This window comes from Hetaerina americana, unplaced genomic scaffold (genome assembly GCF_022747635.1).
Source record: "Hetaerina americana unplaced genomic scaffold, ioHetAmer1.1.p SCAF_30, whole genome shotgun sequence".
NCBI lineage: Eukaryota > Metazoa > Arthropoda > Insecta > Odonata > Calopterygidae > Hetaerina > Hetaerina americana.
This window is the reverse complement of record NW_027286875.1, coordinates 751,913-772,166: the sequence shown is the minus strand read 5'-3', so window position 1 is coordinate 772,166 and position 20,254 is coordinate 751,913. Positions and strand designations below refer to the sequence as shown.

The window sequence follows — 20,254 nt, the reverse complement described above, 5'->3', positions numbered from 1 at the left end:
GATAACGAAATGTGATTATTAGCAAAAGTGAAATAAGGAGGGAACTTTCAAATCACTGTGTGTGCCAAACATTTCCAAATCTCTTGTGCGACTTTTAATAAAGCACCGTTAATTACGAAGAATGAGACTAGACCTTTGCAAGCTGCGATGATTCTGATGAGATCGCTTGGGTCATTAGATTAATTAGGTTATCGTCACTATACGAACGTTTTTTGATACCGTGCTGAACGACAATGAAGAAACTTGTTGAAAGAAAGTGACTGAAAAGATAAACGAACGAAGTAACGATAAACGTTATCGCGATTTAAGAGTAGAGGTGTTATATTTTGCGCATTGCATTTACCCAGTGTTGTTCATAGAGAGGTTGAGGTTAAGTCCCAAATTCGCGAGATCCACCACTTTTCTGATACAACGATTTGCGATAAACATTGTTGGCGGTCGAATTTGATTGTGCGAGAAGCGAGGCTGTGGAGGGAGAGGGAACCTTCAGAACGGAAGTAATCTCTCGTCATCGGTGAAATGATTGAGGTCCTTGATTTGTTCGTAGACGAACGTTCCTGGGCTCAATGTGGCCGTGGTGAGGTTGTGAGCAACAAGGATGTAGTCCGGGGTCAACTTTTTCAGTTGCACTCCCATATGTAGGATCTGCTTCATGGCCTGCAACTGCTGGGATGTTGTGTTCATACGGATGTAGTTACCTAGGTTTGAGAAAAAAAAGATTACGTGATCATAATTGAGAAAGCGTTCATTTTCTTTGCATAGTTATGCTAATAACGTGATCCAGACGGCGGTCCATTGATTGTGGGCCTCATTGAAAGACGTGGAAATTGAAGGGAGTGGGGCGTGCTGTAAGAAGTCCCTTCGCTGTGGTTTTCCGCACTCAGATTAGTTTATCAATAGCTTTAATGACGGTGGAAGTCCACCGTTTCATGTAGGTTTTGGATGGAACAGACTAAAAATCAATACATTTCTAACCTTCACCCAACAAAGCACAACTTGACACCACACACATAAAAAACCCCTCTTAAATTTCGTATACATTCTACCTCTCTTCCCTTATCGTTCGTGGAAAAAATGACATCTTAAATCTATCTGTTCCACAATTAATCTCTATAATTTTATTGACATAACCTTTCCTACCATAGTACGATGTAGGTAATAATACATTTTCAACATCATTGCTAAAGAGACATCCTTCCAATTTATGCAAGAGCTTCAATCTGCAATTCAACCTTCGCTCCGTGAGTGAATCCCAGCCTAGCTCCTCTAATATTTTAGATACGCTACTCAGTTTACCATGACAACGTTTTACAAATCTAGCTCCTCTACGCTGTACGCGATCCAATTCGGTAGTAAGTCCAACTTCATGAAAACCCCATATAGCATATACTTGCAGCATATTCTGAATGAGGCCTAACCAGCGATAGATAACATTTCTCTTAGACCTTTTCATTACATTTACTCAATACTCTTTTATTAAATCCTAATTTTTTGTTAGCCTTTTGTTAACCACTGCATTCCGTCATCCTTGATTCTCTCAAGCACTTCTTCATTCTTTTTCCTTTCCGCCAAATTTAGCCTTTTTCACCTTTCTGCACACCCACTCTTTCAAAGCCTTATGTCCACGTCTTTCATCACGTTTCAGAAGACCAAGTTTCCGCGCCGTACAAAATCACCCTCCACATAAAATTTTTAACTAATTTTTCTTGACATTCTTAACCGATGGCCCTGTCATCAACACCCTCCTCCCGGTAAAAGCATCTTTCCCTATCGCAAATTCTCCTTCCTATCTCCCTACCACTTTAACCATCTAGGTGTAAAACACTTCCGAGATAGGTAAACTGCTCCACTTGATTTAGTCTATGCCCTCTAATTTTAACGTTAAATTTAGCCTTCCTATTTTTCTAAAACCTCCAAACTTTTGTTTTGCTTTGTTTACTTAATTCTCCTTTCGAACAATTCATACTGATTTTCTAATGCACCTAGAAGTGCCTATAACCTGTTGGCTGATTGACTAACCACAGTTTGATCATTTACAAATCTGATTTCATGACAATGCAACAATTTCAGAGATTAAAAATCAATCACCTTGACTGGGATACGAACCCAGATCCCTCAATATCCGGTCGAGTGCTTTAGCCACTTAAGCTACCGAGGCTTCCTCTTAAACTCTGAAATTTTGGGGCTTTTAAAGGAACTAGATGTTGTGACGAAATGCCGGACATACAATGTCATCGGCATTCGTATTCGTGCGCGACGCGCCACAGTCCACGAGATTAAAGCCAACTTTTAAACATTTATGGTGTTTATACTTTGACAAATTCCAAAGAAACTGCGGGAGATGCCGCAACAGTAACTTTTAACGGAGTCATCCGCTAACGTGCATTTCAATGCAACAATTTCAGAGATTAAAAATCATTCACCTTGACTGGGATCCCAGTCAAGGCGAATGATTTTTACACTCTGAAATTGTTGCATTGAAATGCACATTAGCGGATGACTCCGTTAAAAGTCACTTTTGCGGCATCTCCCGCAGTTTCTTTGGAATCTGATTTCATGAATTACCCGCCGACTTGCATTCCTATCGTCCCATACTTCTTTAACCGTTTTCTCCGCGTAGTATACGTTGAAAAACATAGATTGTAATGAGTGAAAGTCTCTGTCATACCATAACATATATTATCAAATCCAACATTACAATATGTCGAAAATAAATTATGGAAGAAAATGGTATTTCTGTTGAAGTGGTGCTGGCGAAAGGAAATGCGATGTTTAATGAGGAAGTTTCATATCATATTCTCCCCACGTTTCCAGCATGTACGAGTACTCGTGTGCAAAGTTAAAAAAAAGTGAACACAATGAAGCAGAAGTTCGAATAAAGCTATGACAAGGCCGATTTTTCAGATAATGAATGAGTTACATTGAAGGAAGACAAATGGTACTTAAATATAAGCCAATTTGGAACAAAGTGTTGAAATCCGGGCGTCAACGTTTAAAATATAGATTTTTCGATAAGCGTTGCTTTACTTAGCATATCAAAAATAAGAAAACTTTTCCATTGTTTATTGAGTTTGTGAAAACATATGGAAATACATAGTAATTGACTTAAGGAAATGTTAATGATTAATTATTTGTGTAAAATTAATTTTTATTTATTAAAAAATTCATACTTAAGAAATAAAGGTTTTAATCTTTGCATTAGTCTTAAAGATGCACTTTTATCCACCTCCAAACTATAACTAAGAATAGCAATTTTGAATACTTATGGTCGCACCCTTTAAACTGATGTAAACCTTTTAAAACTTACCATCGTACAAACCCCCAATGATGTTTATCCTACTCTTACATAAATTGGCCTAGTCGACTAATAAGAGCACTACGACTTGGCCTTACCTCCATCAACCATCCAAACTAGGCAATGAAACCTCATCTTCCTTTCCCTTCCCCTCTCAACAGCTTAGCCTCGGCAGTTGACTCATTCAAAATTTGTAATATTTTCTGTAGAACCCTGCTTGGCATCCAAAACACCTAGTGCTCAGTAAAGAGTACGGCAATTGGCACACAAAATTGCTATGGATTTTAATGGTCTTCACAATTTTATTCAATTTTCTGAAAATGGAACATTACAATGCAAAAATAACAAACGGAGGTCTGTTATTAATATAAAGTCTAAGACTCATCTTAGATCTTATGATGGACCATAGTGAACATGGAGCTAATTGCATGTAAATTATTATTTTCTTGCTGTTTCAGCCGTGCTCGTCACAATCAATGTATTAAAGCAATCGCTTGAAATGTATTTAAATGAACTTATATTTCTTCAATGCAGCAGATTGGTCACCTAGTAGCATTTTGTCATTGGAAACCAAACGCTGTTAGTCCTTCAAGTACGAGAACCAACTTGTAAACCCAATGAGGAGGTTGTTCTCACGCCTAGCTTGCCCGAAAAGTAAAACGTGGGCGTGTGTGGCGTGCACACGTAGTGGTCAACAAGGCCTCACCTGAGCTGATTGTTGTTCGATCGATCTCAATCCCACTGTTGTGTTGAACCTAACAAAAAATTCAAGCGTCTCTATTTGCAATAGAACGGAACGGAGGGGCAAAAAAAACAAGAAATTGAAGTATGTCAAAATATATCGCGATATATTTTAATGTTTGAACGTACAAAAGGCTCTGACCATATTCCAAAATATTGGAACAATGTAAAGAGGACAGTCGCAAAGTTTTTATAAAACAAGGTGGCCTCTCGACCTTCGTCGCCGCCGACTGACCGCCGAAACGTACAACATCTTCGTGTTTTCTAAATATTTTCAGTTATATTAAAAATTTTTACATTTTTCTCATTCCTATCCCCCCCTTTCGTTCTCCTTATCAATTAGATGGTTCGTCTGATAAGGTACGGTTTGAGTTTCTATACTGTAGCACTAAGCCCAACGACGTGTGAAATTCACACTTCAGGATAGGGGAGCTCTAATTCCTTTCCCTGCGCTACCTATGGTTTCCCAAAATGATCTGGTATCCCAAAATTTACACAGTTTGTGTGAATCTAAAGCCAGAGGTCCCTATCCAGAGGTCTCTATGAGTATCGAGCCCGGGACCATCGGTAAGAGTTCCACCCGCTGTTCTGTCACGTCTCCCTGCTTCGAGTAGGCAGTTCAAAAACAAGTGATTAGCAATTTTTGAGCAGCTATAGTCATACAGCCCGCCCGGACTTCACTCTAAGGCGCAACAAATGGGAGCATTAGAGCAAGTCTGACGGATGGAGATGCGGCGGAGAGAAAGGAACGTGTATTCGATGAAACGTGAAGCATGCATCGTATGGCATTCATAAAAATATCCTGGATTAGATTAAAGACTATTTTGAATGGTCTGGCTCAAAGAGTAATCATAGATGGAGTTAGCTGAAATGCAGTAGATCTCACTTCAGGTGTTCCCCAAGGAAGTGTTATCAGGAAACTTTTCAACCTAATTTACGTTAGCGAGATTGACTCCGTAGGCATTAGTAAAATACGTTTACTTGCCGACGATGCTGTGGTTTACACAGAAATCCGTAATCCTGAGGACACAACAGCTTTATCGGATGACATAAATGCTATACAATGCTGAAGCCACCCTCGGCAATTAGAATTAAACTAAAGAAACTGCGTATTGATGAATTTTAGGAAAAAGAGCCATTCCCTTCCCAACACCTACTACAACGGGAACACCGAAATGGAATGTGTACACCCGATTAACTACTTAGGTGTTACCCTCACTCACGGCCTCTCCTGGGTGGAACGCATACGGGGAATATGTGGACAAGCTAACAAAAGACTAGGATTTATGAAAAGAGTACTGGGTAAATGTAACGGAAAGGTTAAAGAGAAATGTTTTCTTTTTATTTAGAATATAGTGCCTCATTTAGAATATACTGCTAGTATAAATATGGACTTCTTATGTAGCTGGACTGATTGCCGAATTGGATGGCGCACAGTGTAGAGGAGCTGGCTTTGTAAAACGTTGTTATGATAAACTGAGTAGCCTATCCAAAATATTAGAGGAGCTAGGTTGGGAATCACTCACGGAGAGACGGTTAAATTACTGATTGAAGCTCTTGCATAAAATTGAAAGGGCGTCTCTTTAGCAGTGATGTTGAAAATGTATTATTACCTCCACCGTACTACGGTAGGAGAGATCATGTCAATAAAATTAGAGAGACCAAGTGTAGAACAGATAGATTTAAGAGGTCATTTCCACGAACGACAAGAAATCAGAATAACGTTTTCCGACCGCAGTAGGGGTAAAAGTATTTTGTTCAAAATTTGTCTGGTGTGTTTTCTTCCCCTGCTGCACACCATAGCGGTGGCTTGTAGGGTACTGGAAAATACTAAAACAATTCGGCCCAATGACGAGGTTGAAATTCTGAAAACTGCGTCCTCTCTCAGGAGCAACGGAAGAACTACGCCTAAAACTAACTGATGAGTCATTGGGATCCATTGGGATGATAGAAGATTGTCAGGTTACTCCCCGATCATGTTGAAACGCCGAGCGTAGGCGCCACTGATTGTGCCACTCGCAGTTTATCAAGATGGGGCGTCGGAAACCATCTAGGGCGACGCATCATTTAATTGCATTGTGCTTCTAATTCGTGAATAAACTTGAGAAGTTTCTTTTCCCGCGGCAGAATAAGAGACAATGAAAATAATTAGAGGCACCGACCCGACAATACATCTTATAAATTGAGGCTTGAATGTTCATTAGAAAAAAAATGATACCCTTTCGACGAACTGTTCCAGGTTGATAATACAGACGCGTGGCGCCGATAAGCAAGACGCTGCGGCCAGGTGAAACTCCATGTTACGAAACGATGCCTTAAGAACAAATGAGTAAATGTGTCACGGATTCGAAACCCATGTAAAGTAATGAAACGCGCGTACCTAAATCCACGTTCCATATGACCCCCCAGCCGAAGAAGACAGCGAAAAATCACCGTGAGTCGCTGAATGCAGTCCTTCACACTCACCTTAGGAAGCACTCCTTAGGAAGGAGGCAAGAGGCTGCGGTGATCCTCGCCACCTACCGGGAGGAGCGACGGGCCGACAGTGTAGCCGAGGGCCAACGGAGCGGGGAAGTGAGGCGGACGGGTGGGGGGGGGGCGGAGTGAGACAGATTACTGCGGGGATTCCTCGGAGAGGAGGAAGTCGCATGAAGGGGCATGTGTACATATGTATATTATCTGTATCCCCTTCTCTCAAGCGGCGTCTTTAACTCGCCTGGTTTTCGTGAAAGCAAAAAAAATAGATCTTCTATCCTATGTCCCGTCGATCTTTTTAATTGATCGAGAAAGATTTCTCCTAATGCTCCTTTCTTAAACGTATTGAAGTTCTTGAGACGTTTTAAGTGCTTTGTGATGCGTGATGAAACAAATGCCCGCCGCAATCCCGAGTTTTATTCATTCATTCGTCAGGAACGCGATGACTGGGTAATTTTTCGCGCGGAAACCATTGTTCACCTTGAAAAAGTTGACGTGTTCCATGGGAACTGGATTCAAAAATAAATATTAATTGAGATTTATATCCATGAATAACACAAGTATTCAATTCTCCATTACTTAAGAGCATTCCACTCTATCATTGGTGGTGAAGCAGGTAAGCTAAATTTCAAATCGTAGTCTTCCTTGAGTCTCTTTTTCTTTGATTGATAGTAAATCTATCCACAAAACAACAGCTATTAACCTGAAGCCTATTTGAAGAGCTTGGAAGGAAGGTGCACCTTGTACAAAGTCAAAAGTCGTTTGGAAATCACGCATTCAGGGTAAGAGAGAGCAGTACAGTTCCTTTCCCTGCTCCCCCTATGATTTCCGAGGGAGATCTGAAGTCCAAAATATAGAACAGCTTGATCACAGCCAGGGGGAGAGTGCCCAAAGCCATCGCAAATCGCAGCTGGGCCCTCCAGTTAGTGGCCAAACGCTAACTTCCCCTTTCTGTCTGTGAAATAAAGTGCGAGATTCTACATTTTCCCCAATGTAGGATGGCCACAAAGAGCAGCTTGGAACTTACCACCAATCGCAACTTCATGAAAATAGTATAAACCACGAGTTGTTAAACTTTTCACCTCGGGCCGGACTGTCGAGTATTGGTGCTCGTGGGCCGTTTCCCATTAAATTGATATGACAAACTACAGAGGTAGCATCATCCCATACGTTCTAGACTGTTGGGCTCAACCCTTGGGGGAAAAATGGTACGAATGAAAAACCCTTTGCGAATCGGACCCGGCCCGTAAACAATGGTTTCTCGAACCATTACATTTTGTTTGTACGGTGGTATATTCCTCGTGACTTTTCTTTCAAAGTTTAATTTTTAAGTTTTTACAATAATTGATTTAAAACACATGTGTAGATGACTTCTACAGCAATGTATTCATAACCTTTTTAGAACGCGTGCGCCAACACTCATCAGACGAAGAAGGGCATACTCTCTCATGGGGTAGCCTGACTTCTCACAGTCAATATCAACTCTTTCATTTGACCAATTATGAAGTACTTCTTTTTTTCCGTCGCGGAGATTGCGTGTGGTACTGGATCTGTGCTATATTAGTTGCAAAACTAGTGAGGATAGAAATTATAATTTGACCTTGTTTTGTTTTAACGAGTCTACACATTCCATTTCGGTGTTCCCGATGCAGTAGGCGTTCGGAAAGGAATTGCTCCCTTTCCAAAAATTCGTCATTACGCACTTTTTTAAGTTTAATTCTGATTGCCAAGTTTCGTGCCAGCGTTGCATAGCATTTAAGGTCATCTGATAAAGCTGATATATCCTCAGGATCACGGATATCACGGCAAACCACTGCATCGCCGGCAAATAAATGAATCTTATGAATGGCTACGGAGTCAATATCATTAACATAAAGTAGGAATAATAGAGTTCCAGTAACACTTCCCTGGGGAACACCTGAAGTGAGATCTGCTGCATTTCAGCTAACTCCATGTATGACTACTCTTTTTACCCAATCATTCGGAAATTCTTTAATCCAAACCAGGATATTTTTATGTCAGCCATATACCTTTAGCTTTGTGAGTAGTTTACAATGATGGACTTTGTCGAAAGCTCCCTTATAATCTAGGAAATCCGCGTCCACTGGAACATTACTCTCTCCCGAAATTAGGATACCATGAACAAAAAGCGCCGATTTATGGAGCCTTTCCTGAGAATAAAGTTTACACGGTTATATATAATTATTACTCGTAATAGTGCATAAGATAAAAAACGAGTCCTTTGCCCACTAGTGCTTTGTATCCCATGTAAGATGCACTTAATGACAACACAGTGTGAGATGACTAAATGTTAAAAAAGGATCTCGAACTTTTGAATAGCACGGCTCCAGTTGGTTATTTTTTAATCAGCTTGGGGGCATTGTGTTTGTGGAAACTTTCCAGATAACCGCCGTCAACCGAATTGTTGATATCTTGTTTTATTGATTAGTTACGGCCGTTTATGTGAAGGGATAGCGTTGGTGGAGTGTAGCGAAAAATCGGATCCGCGGAAACTAGCTCTTTGAAGGAGTAGCGTTGTTCTGTGAAATACCGCGTGAAACTCAGCAAATCCTTCACGAAAACTTTTGAGTTGATTACCAAGGCTTATGGTGGGGATGCTATGAAACCTACGGCGTGTTATGAACGGTCCATCCGGCTCAAAAAGGGTTAGCAATCAGTGGAAGATGACGAGCGTTCCGGAAGACAATCAACGTCAATTGATGACCCCCACATGGAGAAGTGAACGATATCGTTCGTGAAAATCGACATTTGACTGTCAGGGAACTTGCAGAAGAGTGTGGCATCTCGATTGGTTCGTACTAATCCCCCCGCCACACGCCACTGTGGCGGCTTGCAGAGTATTTTGTAGATGTACATAGATGCTACAAAGACCACACTCGCGGACCAATTCTTCTCCCTGGGTCCGTATCCTGCGGGTACCCTCCACTACCTCAAACAATGCAATCTTGGAAAACCGTCTGGCATGACTTTCCCGAAACATCCATTCACCCACCTATCCATATCGCTTTTTTGATATACTACCTTGATCAAAAAGTTCCCGGAATAACCACCGTGTGGCGCTCCCATCGTTCCGATTTGAGTTCTGTTTTTTTGTTAAATTGGTACATCTGTTGTTGATATTCCCTTTAAATCTTAGTGTCATAACTTGACATTTGCAAAAGTTACGTAGCCAAGAGTACATCTATCTCTGTGTGTGTTGGCGATTTTTTACAATTGCAGAAATGGATTTAAATTTGCAACAACGAACTTGTATTAAATTTTGCGTAAAAAACGGATTTAGTGGCGCACGGACGTTGGAAATGTTGGAAAAGTGTTTCGGCAACGATTCTCTAAAAACAACGGTCGTTTACCAGTGGCACGAGCGGTTCAGAAGTGGTCGTGAGTCAATCGAAGATGATGAACGCAGTGGCAGACCATCGACATCGAAAGTCGGTGAAAAAATTGATAAAGTAAAAGAAATGTTGGTCAATAACCGCAAATTAACCATCAGAGAAATAGCGGAGGACTTGAACATTGCCTATGGATCCGCCCAAGACATTGTGGTTAATGATTTGGGTTTCCGTCGTGTAGCAGCAAAGTTGGTGCCAAAAGACCTCAATTTCATGCAAAAAAGAGACCGTGTTGACGTCGCAAAAGACATGATTTGCGAGGCTGAATCCGATCCCACATTCATCAAAAGGATCATTACTGGAGACGAGACGTGGGTTTATGAGTACGACACGCAATCCAGACATCAGGCAAGTGAATGGCGTTCACCAAATGAGCCGAGACCAAAAAAACCACGTCGTTTTCAGTCAAAAAAGAAGGCAATGCTGACGGTTTTCATGGATTACAACGGTGTAGTTCATCATGAATTTTTGCCAGAAGGCCAGACAGTAAACAAAGAGTATTATTTGGGCGTTATGAGACGTTTGCGTGAAGCAATTCGCCGAAAGAGACCAGAAATGTGGGCAGAAAACTCGTGGATTTAGCACCATGATAACGCACCGTCGCACAGTGCTATCATTATTCGTAATTTTTTGACGAAAAATGCAACAAATACCATCCAACAGCCACCGAATTCACCTGATTTGGCTCCCTGTGACTTCTTTCTGTTCAATCGAGTTAAAAAACCATTACGGGGAACGCGTTTTAGCAGCCGAGAGGAAGTAATGGAAAAATCGCAGGAAGCACTGATGGACATACCGAAAACCGAATATAAAAAATGTTTCGAGGATTGGATCAAGCGCTGGCATAAGTGTGTTGCAGTCGATGGGGATTACTTTGAAGGGGACAATATAGATTTAGATGAATAAACTTGTATTTTTAATTTTCTGAATAAATTCCGGGAAATTTTTGATCAAGGTAGTATTTTTCTACTATCGGACCCATCTTTTTGTCCTAGCTCATAATATTCTCTACAGACTTCTGGAACTCCTTATTTTCTTCCCAATGTGCTTGTTTATTTCCTCAACCGTCTCCCCTATTTTATCCTATTAAATATGTCATTACACTACAATAGTACCAACATATGAAGCAAACCTGCATTTAATCCCGAGAAACTGTTCTAATTAATTGCGTCGAAATTAAATCTATGACTTAACAAAATACATGGTTTGGATGAAAGGTAACGGGAACAATTTTTTCCTGACGTGACTGTACGTCGCCGCGCGCTCGCACCGTGCAGGTTCGGTGGTGGGGAGTCTGACCTTCGACCCGCGCTAAGCTCTAATCGCCTTTGACCGTTCGTTCAGACTTGATCGTGATTTTAGTGGACCCCTGTCGAGTGACTCGGTGCGAGCATAAAATACAGCAAACGATTGACCAGCGATACGCCATCAAATTTTGTGTTGGACTGGGGAAATCGGGTACGGAGACGTTTGGTATGATTTGCCAAGTGCTCAAGGATGAAAGCATGTTTTTAAGTGACAAAAGTTCTTCAAAGATGGCCTAGAGTGTGTGGAAGACGAGCCCCCCACCGGACGGACGTCGACATCTAGAGCCGACGACAACGTACAACGGTTGCGAGAAGTGCTGAATTCAGACCGTCGGTTAAGCGTGCGCATATCAGTGAATATTTGGCGATAAGAAAAATCTGAGCTAACTCACCCACCCAGACATCCAGTGCACCTAGCCACACCTGCTCCAAGGTAACCGACTACGTGACGAAAAACGACATCGCGACGTTTCCCCAACCCATTTACAGTCCCGACTTGGCATCAGCATACTATTTCCTATTCCCAATAGTGAAATCCTTCCTCAAGGGACACCACCATGGGACCCTAAGTGCCGTCAAAGAAGCTTTCCCTTGTATTCTTAATGACTTCCCGGAATCCGCCTACCAGGGAGCCTTCGAGTCGTGGAAAAACCGCTGGCAAAAGTGTGTCGACGCTCAAGGGATGTTCTTTGAAGAAGTTCTAGGAAGAAGTTCTAGGTAGGAAGTTCTGGCAATATCTGTAATTAATCTATTTTACAGAAACTTTTCCCGATTCTTTTAACACAAACATTGAATAGTTTACAGGGTATATTTATGATTTCCCATTACTTTTACATGTATACCTACTCCTACTAGTATTTAAATCAAGATTACTTTACACTTAAGGCTTGTATCCGATATATTTTCGTTGCTTTCTCCCCGCTGCCATTCTTTCTTCCTAAATGGTATTCCCCTACCCCACTTTCATTCTCATTGTTGAATGGCATGTAGATATGATCAATGACCAAGTTCATCGGTTCAGATTTTACTGCTACTAATAACATTTGATCTGTCACTTGGCCTTCGTTTACATACTACGCGTTTTCCTACATTTTTTCAAATTTATTACCACTCCTCGCTTGCTCTCCTCTACTGCGCTGTATACTTGGTGAGTATCTCCTTAGGAATCCCCGTAATCTTTCCTCATTACCTCGCATACATAGACTAAAAATATCTTTATTTCCTTTCTCCATCTACCTCTTTAAAGTTTTTAGTTTTCCTGTCCTCAACATCGTCCTAGCATTCCAATGCTCCATTATAACTGGTTGATCCTGTTCTGTGGGCTGATGCTGTCGCTTTCTCTTTGCAAGGATTTCGTGAGATGACAACCTCGAAAGCGCCGTGCACGATACACGGCCCAGCGGGCCGAGTCTCGTAGTTGCTAATTATTTTTCTAATAATTCTGCCCATCTTCGGCTTGAGGAATAGTAGTTAAAGTGGTTCTTCAATAGTATTTTAAGGCGACACCATCACTCAAACGGTCGATTTCCACCGAAGTCGACGCCTTTGCACTGAGGAACAGATGCTGCGCGGACTGGCGTCTATCCTTCGACCTATCTACCATGGGTGACCCTACCAGGGCCATTTACCATTAGTCTCGCCAGAAAAGCTCTAGGGGTAATCGAAACGCACAAGCCCCTTCACTACATCGAGGTTTTAGTCCATCGGCTCAATCGATTACAAGCAAACGCATTTTAAAATTCCTATAATAATGTTTTTTTTCATATAGTAATATGTATTTGATTCATATGGCATGGTGAAATTTTTGTTGGTTGTCATTTTCACTCTTGTTGGTTATCATTTTTTGCTCAAATTTACTCTGTTTTAATTGATGGATATTAGAGAATTGTCAGATTTGGAATTGATTGACGATTTTACATCAATTTTTAGTGGCACCGTCACCAACCCGAATGAGAGCATTTGCCTTGATCACCTTAATTCGGCCCGTCCTTTAACATTGCTTTTCGCGAGCAGTGCAGAAAAATTTAGAAAATATTTAAACGTTCCTGGTTAGCGATGCTTGCTGGCCTACATGTCATTGAGTCGATGGAGATAAGAAAATTGTTATTCCAGCTCCAGTACCAGTGTTATAATATGAGAAATCGGAGCGATGATGCTTCAAAAAATAAATTGTGTACCTGCCCATTTAAAATAGATCATATTAATTTTTAAATGGAATTAATCGAGCCAATGTTTTAATAAAAAATATATGTAAAAGTTACCTATCCAGGTGATTACGATCAGATGGGAAATAACAAAATGTTCCAGCTTAAAAACCTTTTTAAATTATCGGCGACTCTTCGGCGTATTTCCCCTACCTATTCGCTGAGGGAAATAATGGCCATTAGCAAATAATGGGCCATACTTGATTGCTAGATATCCCACCTTATGAGTTTAAGGTGGTGGCGTTATTGAGGTAAAGCGATTTAGCCGATTTAAGAGAATCGCATCTACGCCATCCGATCTACTCCCGTCTTCTCGCAATCTTAGGGAGCCCACACTCAACTCACCGATGTAGGCTATAGAAATGCTGCAGTTGTTGTATGCTTTCGAGAAGGTCGCCATGAAATTCCAGCCGACTCCCTCGTAGGCGTTGCCGTCGTGGCCGATGAGGAAGTTGAATGGGACGTCGGGCTTGCCCAAATGACCCACAGAGTAGTCCTGGAGGTTTTGCATCCTGCTGCTACACTCTATTCGACTCTCGCAGGACACCCCTGCCGTGTGAGCCACGATGACGAGGTGGACGGGGTGGCTGAGGGGTTTCGAGTCCTTCAGCTGCTTCCACGAGCCCCAGTTTTCACGGCTAACCAGCGTCCACTTCCTCTGATGCGCTGAGGGACCTTTCGGGAAATGAATCAGTCAGCATGTGATCGGTCACAACGATCCCTAAAAATTATCATGAGCTTTTTTTAAATGCTCAGTTCGCTATTCTCTATTCCTCAATGACCCTCAATAAGCGCTTCACTTAAAGTTTCTCTGGAAAGATGTGTAGCACATACGTACGAGGGTCATCCGGAAAGTAGTACCCGTTCGTGCCGCATGAAGTGCTGACGACGCGAGTAGCCGCTGGGCGAGGTCAGATAGCTTCAGTGGCTTGTCTGCCTTCTCTGAGCCAAGTTGCGTGACGCTAGCATTGCCTGTGTTGTTTCTGTGATTGTTTACAATGTTTAAAAAAATTGAGAACGCCGCCAGTTGTGAAGTGAGGGCAGTGATTAAATTCCTCAATGCAAGAAACGTTCGCCCATGTGATATTCATCGCCAATTAAAGGAGGTGTATGGAGACAATGTAATGGACGAGTCGTCTGTTCGGCGGTGGTGTCGCAACTTCAACATGGGGAGGGGGAACACACACGACGATGAGCGTTCGGGGAGACCGTCTGTCATTACAGACCAACTGGTGAGCTCAGTTGACGAATTCGTGAGGAACGATCGGCGCGTCACAATTGATGACATCTGTGAGCATTTTCCCAATGTTTCTCGAACAATTGTTCATGAAATTGTTAAACACCATCTGCATTATGCAAAAATTTGTGCAAGATGGGTCCCTCGCGTATCTCAATGAGCTGGCGGCGAAGGACTATGCAGCAGGAATACAGAAACTTGTCACACGTTATGACAAATGCCTTAATTTGCTTGGAGATTATGTTGAGAAGTAGTTTAAAGTATCCTCTTTCAAATAAATTTTTTTATGTTTGTTAATATTTACTTTTGTGTCTTTATTTCACGAACGGGTACTACTTTCCGGATGACCCTCGTACATGCAACCATGTAAATGTATGCATTGATATATGAATTCAAGTGGAAGAATTTTTAATGCAACAATTTCGGTGTGTAAAAATCATTCGCCTTTTTTTACACTCTGAAATTGTTGCATTGAAATGCACATTAGCGGATGACTCCATTAAAAGTTACTGTTGCGGCATCTCCCGCAGTTTCTTTGGAATTTGGAAGAATTTTTATTGGGATCTGCCAAGTAAGTCTTACTTCAATTTCGCCTGCATTGATTGACTTTTGCCTCATCGATATATTAGACAGACATGGAGATAGAAATTTAAACATTAATATTTAGTGATCGTAGAAGATGTCAGAATTAATAACTGTTTTCATGATACATATAGTTCAATGCGAAAAACGGTGCCCAAAATATCGCACAACTTGAGGTGAACTCAGGATGCCCAAGGGCATTTTGAGGATTTGAGCCCGTGGCCCTCAGGTCAGAGAATGAATTTCCTATGGCATATTTTTTTGATAAATATCTTATTTTCATTTCTAAACGTTTAAAAAAAGGAAACAAATTTCGCGTAAAACCTCATCCCGTAGATCAGGGTATATTCAGGGTAGTACCCGAAAAATCACTTCTGGGAAGCTTGGGTGGAGTTGCAGGTGCCCAGAGAGGCTTGCTCGGAAATCGAACCCAGGCCCAAAGTACGTTGTGTAAGTACGGAATTTATGCAAAGAAATATCCGTGAGAATTTGCAGCAATAAAAAAAGTGTACCTTCAGCTTTCGTTCCACAATTATCATCAAACAAACAAAATGTTTAAATAAAAAAATGTAATGCCATCAGGTCATTTCAGGGGTTAATATTGCTAACGGGTCATGCAGTTAAATCATAAGTGTGTGGAGTGAAATTGTCAGACTCAGAGATTTCGACTGAGGACGGGAGAAGTAAGTTACTGCAATTTGATATTTTTGCTCTTGGCCGATAAGTTTTGCTGATATGATAATGTTTTTTTTATTTCATTTCTTGATGAAATATATGTAACATCATGGCCAAGTTTTCCATTAGAATTCATTTTAACGACGGGACGTTGCTGGTAAACCGCAGAGCCAATATTAAGTGCACCGATATTGATAGAAAGCTCCCTCGAAGGTGTCCAGAAGTAAAATCACGGCCAAGCAGTTCCGTCCGTCGATAGAATATCTTCTGGAACACTTACCAATAGAGATTTTGGTCACGTTAGTCGTCTGTAGGGTGGGTTGCTGATCCCAAGGCAAGTAAATAGCCGCACAGATCACTCCAATAACTAGTAACACGGTTACCAAAGCAGCAATCCCCACCGCCATACGCTTGACCAAATGACTGCAGTGAGTCGCATTCTTCTTATTCAAAGAATCCCCTTGTTGAGGCTCCAAGATGGTCAGATTGGCATCATTTCCGGGCCGCGTATCATCTGCCGTTCATATTGCAACAAGAAAGAAAATATTCTTACAATGATTCCATATATGCTTTTGCTAGCGGATATGCCCAGTTTTGTGGAACAATTTATCCGTATCGCTACAATTGGATATAATTCGTATTATAGACCTTCATAGATTAATGAATGAGGTGGCCGTACTGTGTGCGTAAAAATATAAATACTCCTTAATAAAATGATTTCTTTTTTTCATATACGACGTAATTATCAAATACTTCTATTGTGACAAACATTAATATATGCAATTTGATCATTAATGCAATATAGTTTAATACGCAACATAATTTGACCATTATTTCAGTTAAGTTTTAAAGTTACCTTTTACAGAAATAATCCGTTTTTCGACAGATATTTTGTGATGGATCGTTTGCCAAAACTAGTTTTCGTTTTGGCCAATTATTTTTCCTTCTTGACCTCTCCGACGTGCCCCATCGACTTCGTTTTTATTCTCCGCCATAATGCTTTATCGCTCCCTCGATAATCTCAAATGCCTTCTTCCCTTCCTCATGCCCGCTGTCGGCATGTAGGCTCGCCATACTATGGGTGCCCTTAGCTTTCATCAATAGCTTAACCATGATGCTCCTATCATAAACGGCAAGGTAAATCTCTTCATACGCAGTCTTAATTTCTTTGAAAACGTGTTAATTATTGAACCTCGTCCCATATGCAATTTTTGTAGCATTTAGCCAATATGAAACACTTAAATAGGAAGAATTATGAAGACATGAGAGGGTATGAGGAAATTGGGTAGAGGACCGTGTCACACCAGTCGTTTAATTGGAAGATGCTGCGGTGATTGCAAATGGAATAAAAAAATTGTGTAACCGGAAAGCAGGAATTATTGGTATTTGAACACACTAATGATTTTTATGCACGCTTTTTATGTTATCACCAGGAAATTTGTGACGAACAATAGAATCATAACTTGGCCATACGACTTCTCCTTTCTTTAAAGTATCCGTCTTCGATCTATTGCTTTCATTGTGATTAGTATTCTTCCGATTTTATTTAGCAATAAACGCTCAATGCTTTTTAAAACACGTCAGATCTGCATAACCAGTTGGGCGCATAGAACCGAATTGGCAAACTTGATTATGTGATGCATTGACTGAATTTCAAGAGTCCTTGGCAATTCCTAACCCGTCCTCGCAGTGAAGGGTATATGTTTTCTTTTGCTCCCTAGATGAACTTCCTGACAGAACAGGAGATCAGCAGTAAGAACACGAATGAATGATAAGCCGGTTATAGCATATACCTAGCCGGAGTGTCTCGAGCACGTTGAAACGGAAGGCCGAGAATTATTTAAGATGGAGAGAATGAATCATTTACCGTTTGAAGGACTTCTCGAGGTGCAAGTGGATGCGTTAGTGAATAAAAATGAAACGCACGACCTACGAGTACTGTACGGAGAAAGTAAAACGTCTTTATTGTTTTACTTGGGCCTGTTCGGATGGCTTGTTTGACGATGTTTTGAAAGTTAAAGAGTACATTCGCTGAGATTTTTTGCTTCGCTTTTTGCATTCGCTTAGACTTTTAGACATTTGAATACTTTTTTTCGTGACATGTACGAGATTAAGTTACGTTACCGTCAAAAGAAATGCAGAAAAACACTGTTATTCTATATATATATATATATATATATATATATATATATATATATCAGTTACGATCAATTCTTTTCTACTGAATACGGTACATACACTTGAGGTTTTCCATCACTGGCTCATTCGTACTTTTGTTTACATGTTTCCGCGAACTTTTATGAACTTGGTCATCTCGGGTGTTACTTTTCCTATATAAACGTATGTATTTATGTGCTAATTCAACTAATGCGGCATTAAATTATAAATTCTTAATATTTTATTTTAGAAAAGTGGCTGTTTCAGACTGCTTTAGACGTAAGTCGTGCTATGGTTAAGTATGTACACAGAGTTAGCCTAACTAATGCTTAAATGGAGGATCTTTGTTTTCAAGCTTCTCCTTCCATCCCTTGTCTTCTTCTGTGGGGGTGGGGACGCCTCACGCCCTCCAATGCTTACGGCGGGGCGTCACATTCCCTACCTGTGACTTTAGGGGCGGACACCATGAGTTGCATGTACAAAGAATGGCACAATTTGACCTTCTTACTTTTCGATTATGCATGAACTGCCTTGTTATTGGGGAGGCCTGCCGTATATATGGTTGTGGTTCATTTTTATTCCCTTTTTTCGTATTACAAATAACTAATTTATGAGGTATATTAGCCCTTGTTTTGTGTTTAGTCTTGCTCCAGCATGTGTATAATTTTGCACCTTATTCGATAGTTTTTTACTGAATATTTTTCTTTTTTCATTTCCTCTCCCATATTCGTCCATATCACTTACTCTTCCCACCTGGTGCTTGTACCCCCTGCCACACAAATGTGTGGTGTCTCGCGGGTTTTGCGATGGTCCGCATAAATAAGCGCCTGTGATCGCCTAGAGTCAACTTGTCAATGTCGTTAGGTCTCATGACAGACTCCCAATCGTCACGTAATGGTGGGCGTCCACAAATTCACAGACATTCGCCAAACGAATAGCGCTACCAATTCCCTACCTTGGAAACATATACGCATGCTCTAAAATAATCGGTCATGGGTCTTTGCCGAAAATTACAGAGCCCCCAAGGGGAAAACGACTATGTCCGAAGTTGCAGTTTGCAAATCTAGACCACAATTTACGGGGGTAAATTGACGGAAGTGGGCTGTTGAAGACTTTGATGGCCAATTCGAAACTACAACGCGCTCTTCAAGGTTGTGTGCACGTAGCATTTCACAGAATTCCACCCCCCCCCCACCCACCTATGGACCACATCTTGTGTGGATAGGTTAAACTAACCAATTGGCACTTACCTGGCGTGATGAAGACACTGTTCGATTTCTGCGACTCGGAAAATCTCATTTCCACTCCCATGTTGCCCTTTACGACTTCGGTGCGAATGCCACTCCCGCGCCCGGCTATGAGGCTTGCGGACTCGGGAAACAGTAATATCCTCATCCGCGAAAGTAATCTCCCTCCCTCCCTTCAGCGAACGACCCGGGAGAATAGAGATCTTTGCTGTTCCTCCAGCGGGAGACCAAAAGACCAGATCTGCTTTTTCTTCGAGATGAATGTTCTCAATAATTCCCGTTTTTTCGAGTTCAAAAACAATTAATTTCAGACACTTTTAATGCTAAATGTCAATCATCGCTCAAGGAATTACCGAATTCATATATTTATCAGGAGTTTTTATTCAATCATTGTGAATATTAATTGCGACGAATCGATCATTGTCAAGTGAAAATTACGAAGAAACTAAAATAAATAAAAAAATTCCTCAGCCTATTTTACTAGCGCGTTTTTATTATATCATGTGGTACTCGTTGCGAACTTGACGTGAATGATTCTTAAAATCTGTCACTAATTAATTGCTAAGATATGTCTAATAGGCTTTTATATAATAATAGGCATTGCATTTAAATTATGTATGCATATAAATTATAGGCATTTAACAAATGCCTATAATTATGTTTTATGCATGCCTGCGATTGTGAGATATAAGTCGAACATTTTGAAAGGAAAGGTCTTTGAATGTACTTCTAGCGACTGCACTGGAAAAATGGAATTATATTTTGCCAAAACGAGTGCTTGTACATAAATGTATTGATTAATGAATCAACAACGTCAGCAATGGAAGTGCCCTCAATTATCATATATTGCTGGGATAGTGGCCCATATTTATTATAAATCTGAGTATAAACTATAAATTATTTTCGGTAGGAAAAGATTGGTAG

At 40.9% G+C, this 20,254-nt stretch overlaps 1 protein-coding gene across 1 annotated transcript; it reads right to left on the bottom strand.

The window, feature by feature from the left end:
* Window positions 1-486: 486 nt before the first annotated feature.
* Window positions 487-19,394, bottom strand: LOC139691163 (peptidoglycan-recognition protein SC1a-like). The gene is made up of 4 exons (XM_071588882.1): window positions 19,334-19,394; window positions 16,207-16,440; window positions 13,778-14,107; window positions 487-698 (listed from the first exon to the last, which is right to left on the bottom strand). The coding sequence occupies exons 1-4, from the start codon at window positions 19,392-19,394 to the stop codon at window positions 487-489; spliced, it is 837 nt and encodes a 278-aa protein (XP_071444983.1).
* Between the last annotated feature and the right edge of the window lie 860 nt (window positions 19,395-20,254).

Excerpts from the sequence above, each read along its gene's own strand:
- LOC139691163 (XM_071588882.1), bottom strand. The coding sequence starts at position 19,394 with ATGGGAGTGGAAATGAGATTTTCCGAGTCGCAGAAATCGAACAGTGTC. Across the intron at positions 14,108-16,206 it reads CGTGACCAAAATCTCTATTG|GTCCCTCAGCGCATCAGAGG; the intron begins GTAAGTGTTCCA and ends ATTTCCCGAAAG. Across the intron at positions 699-13,777 it reads CATTTCTATAGCCTACATCG|GTAACTACATCCGTATGAAC; the intron begins GTGAGTTGAGTG and ends TCTCAAACCTAG.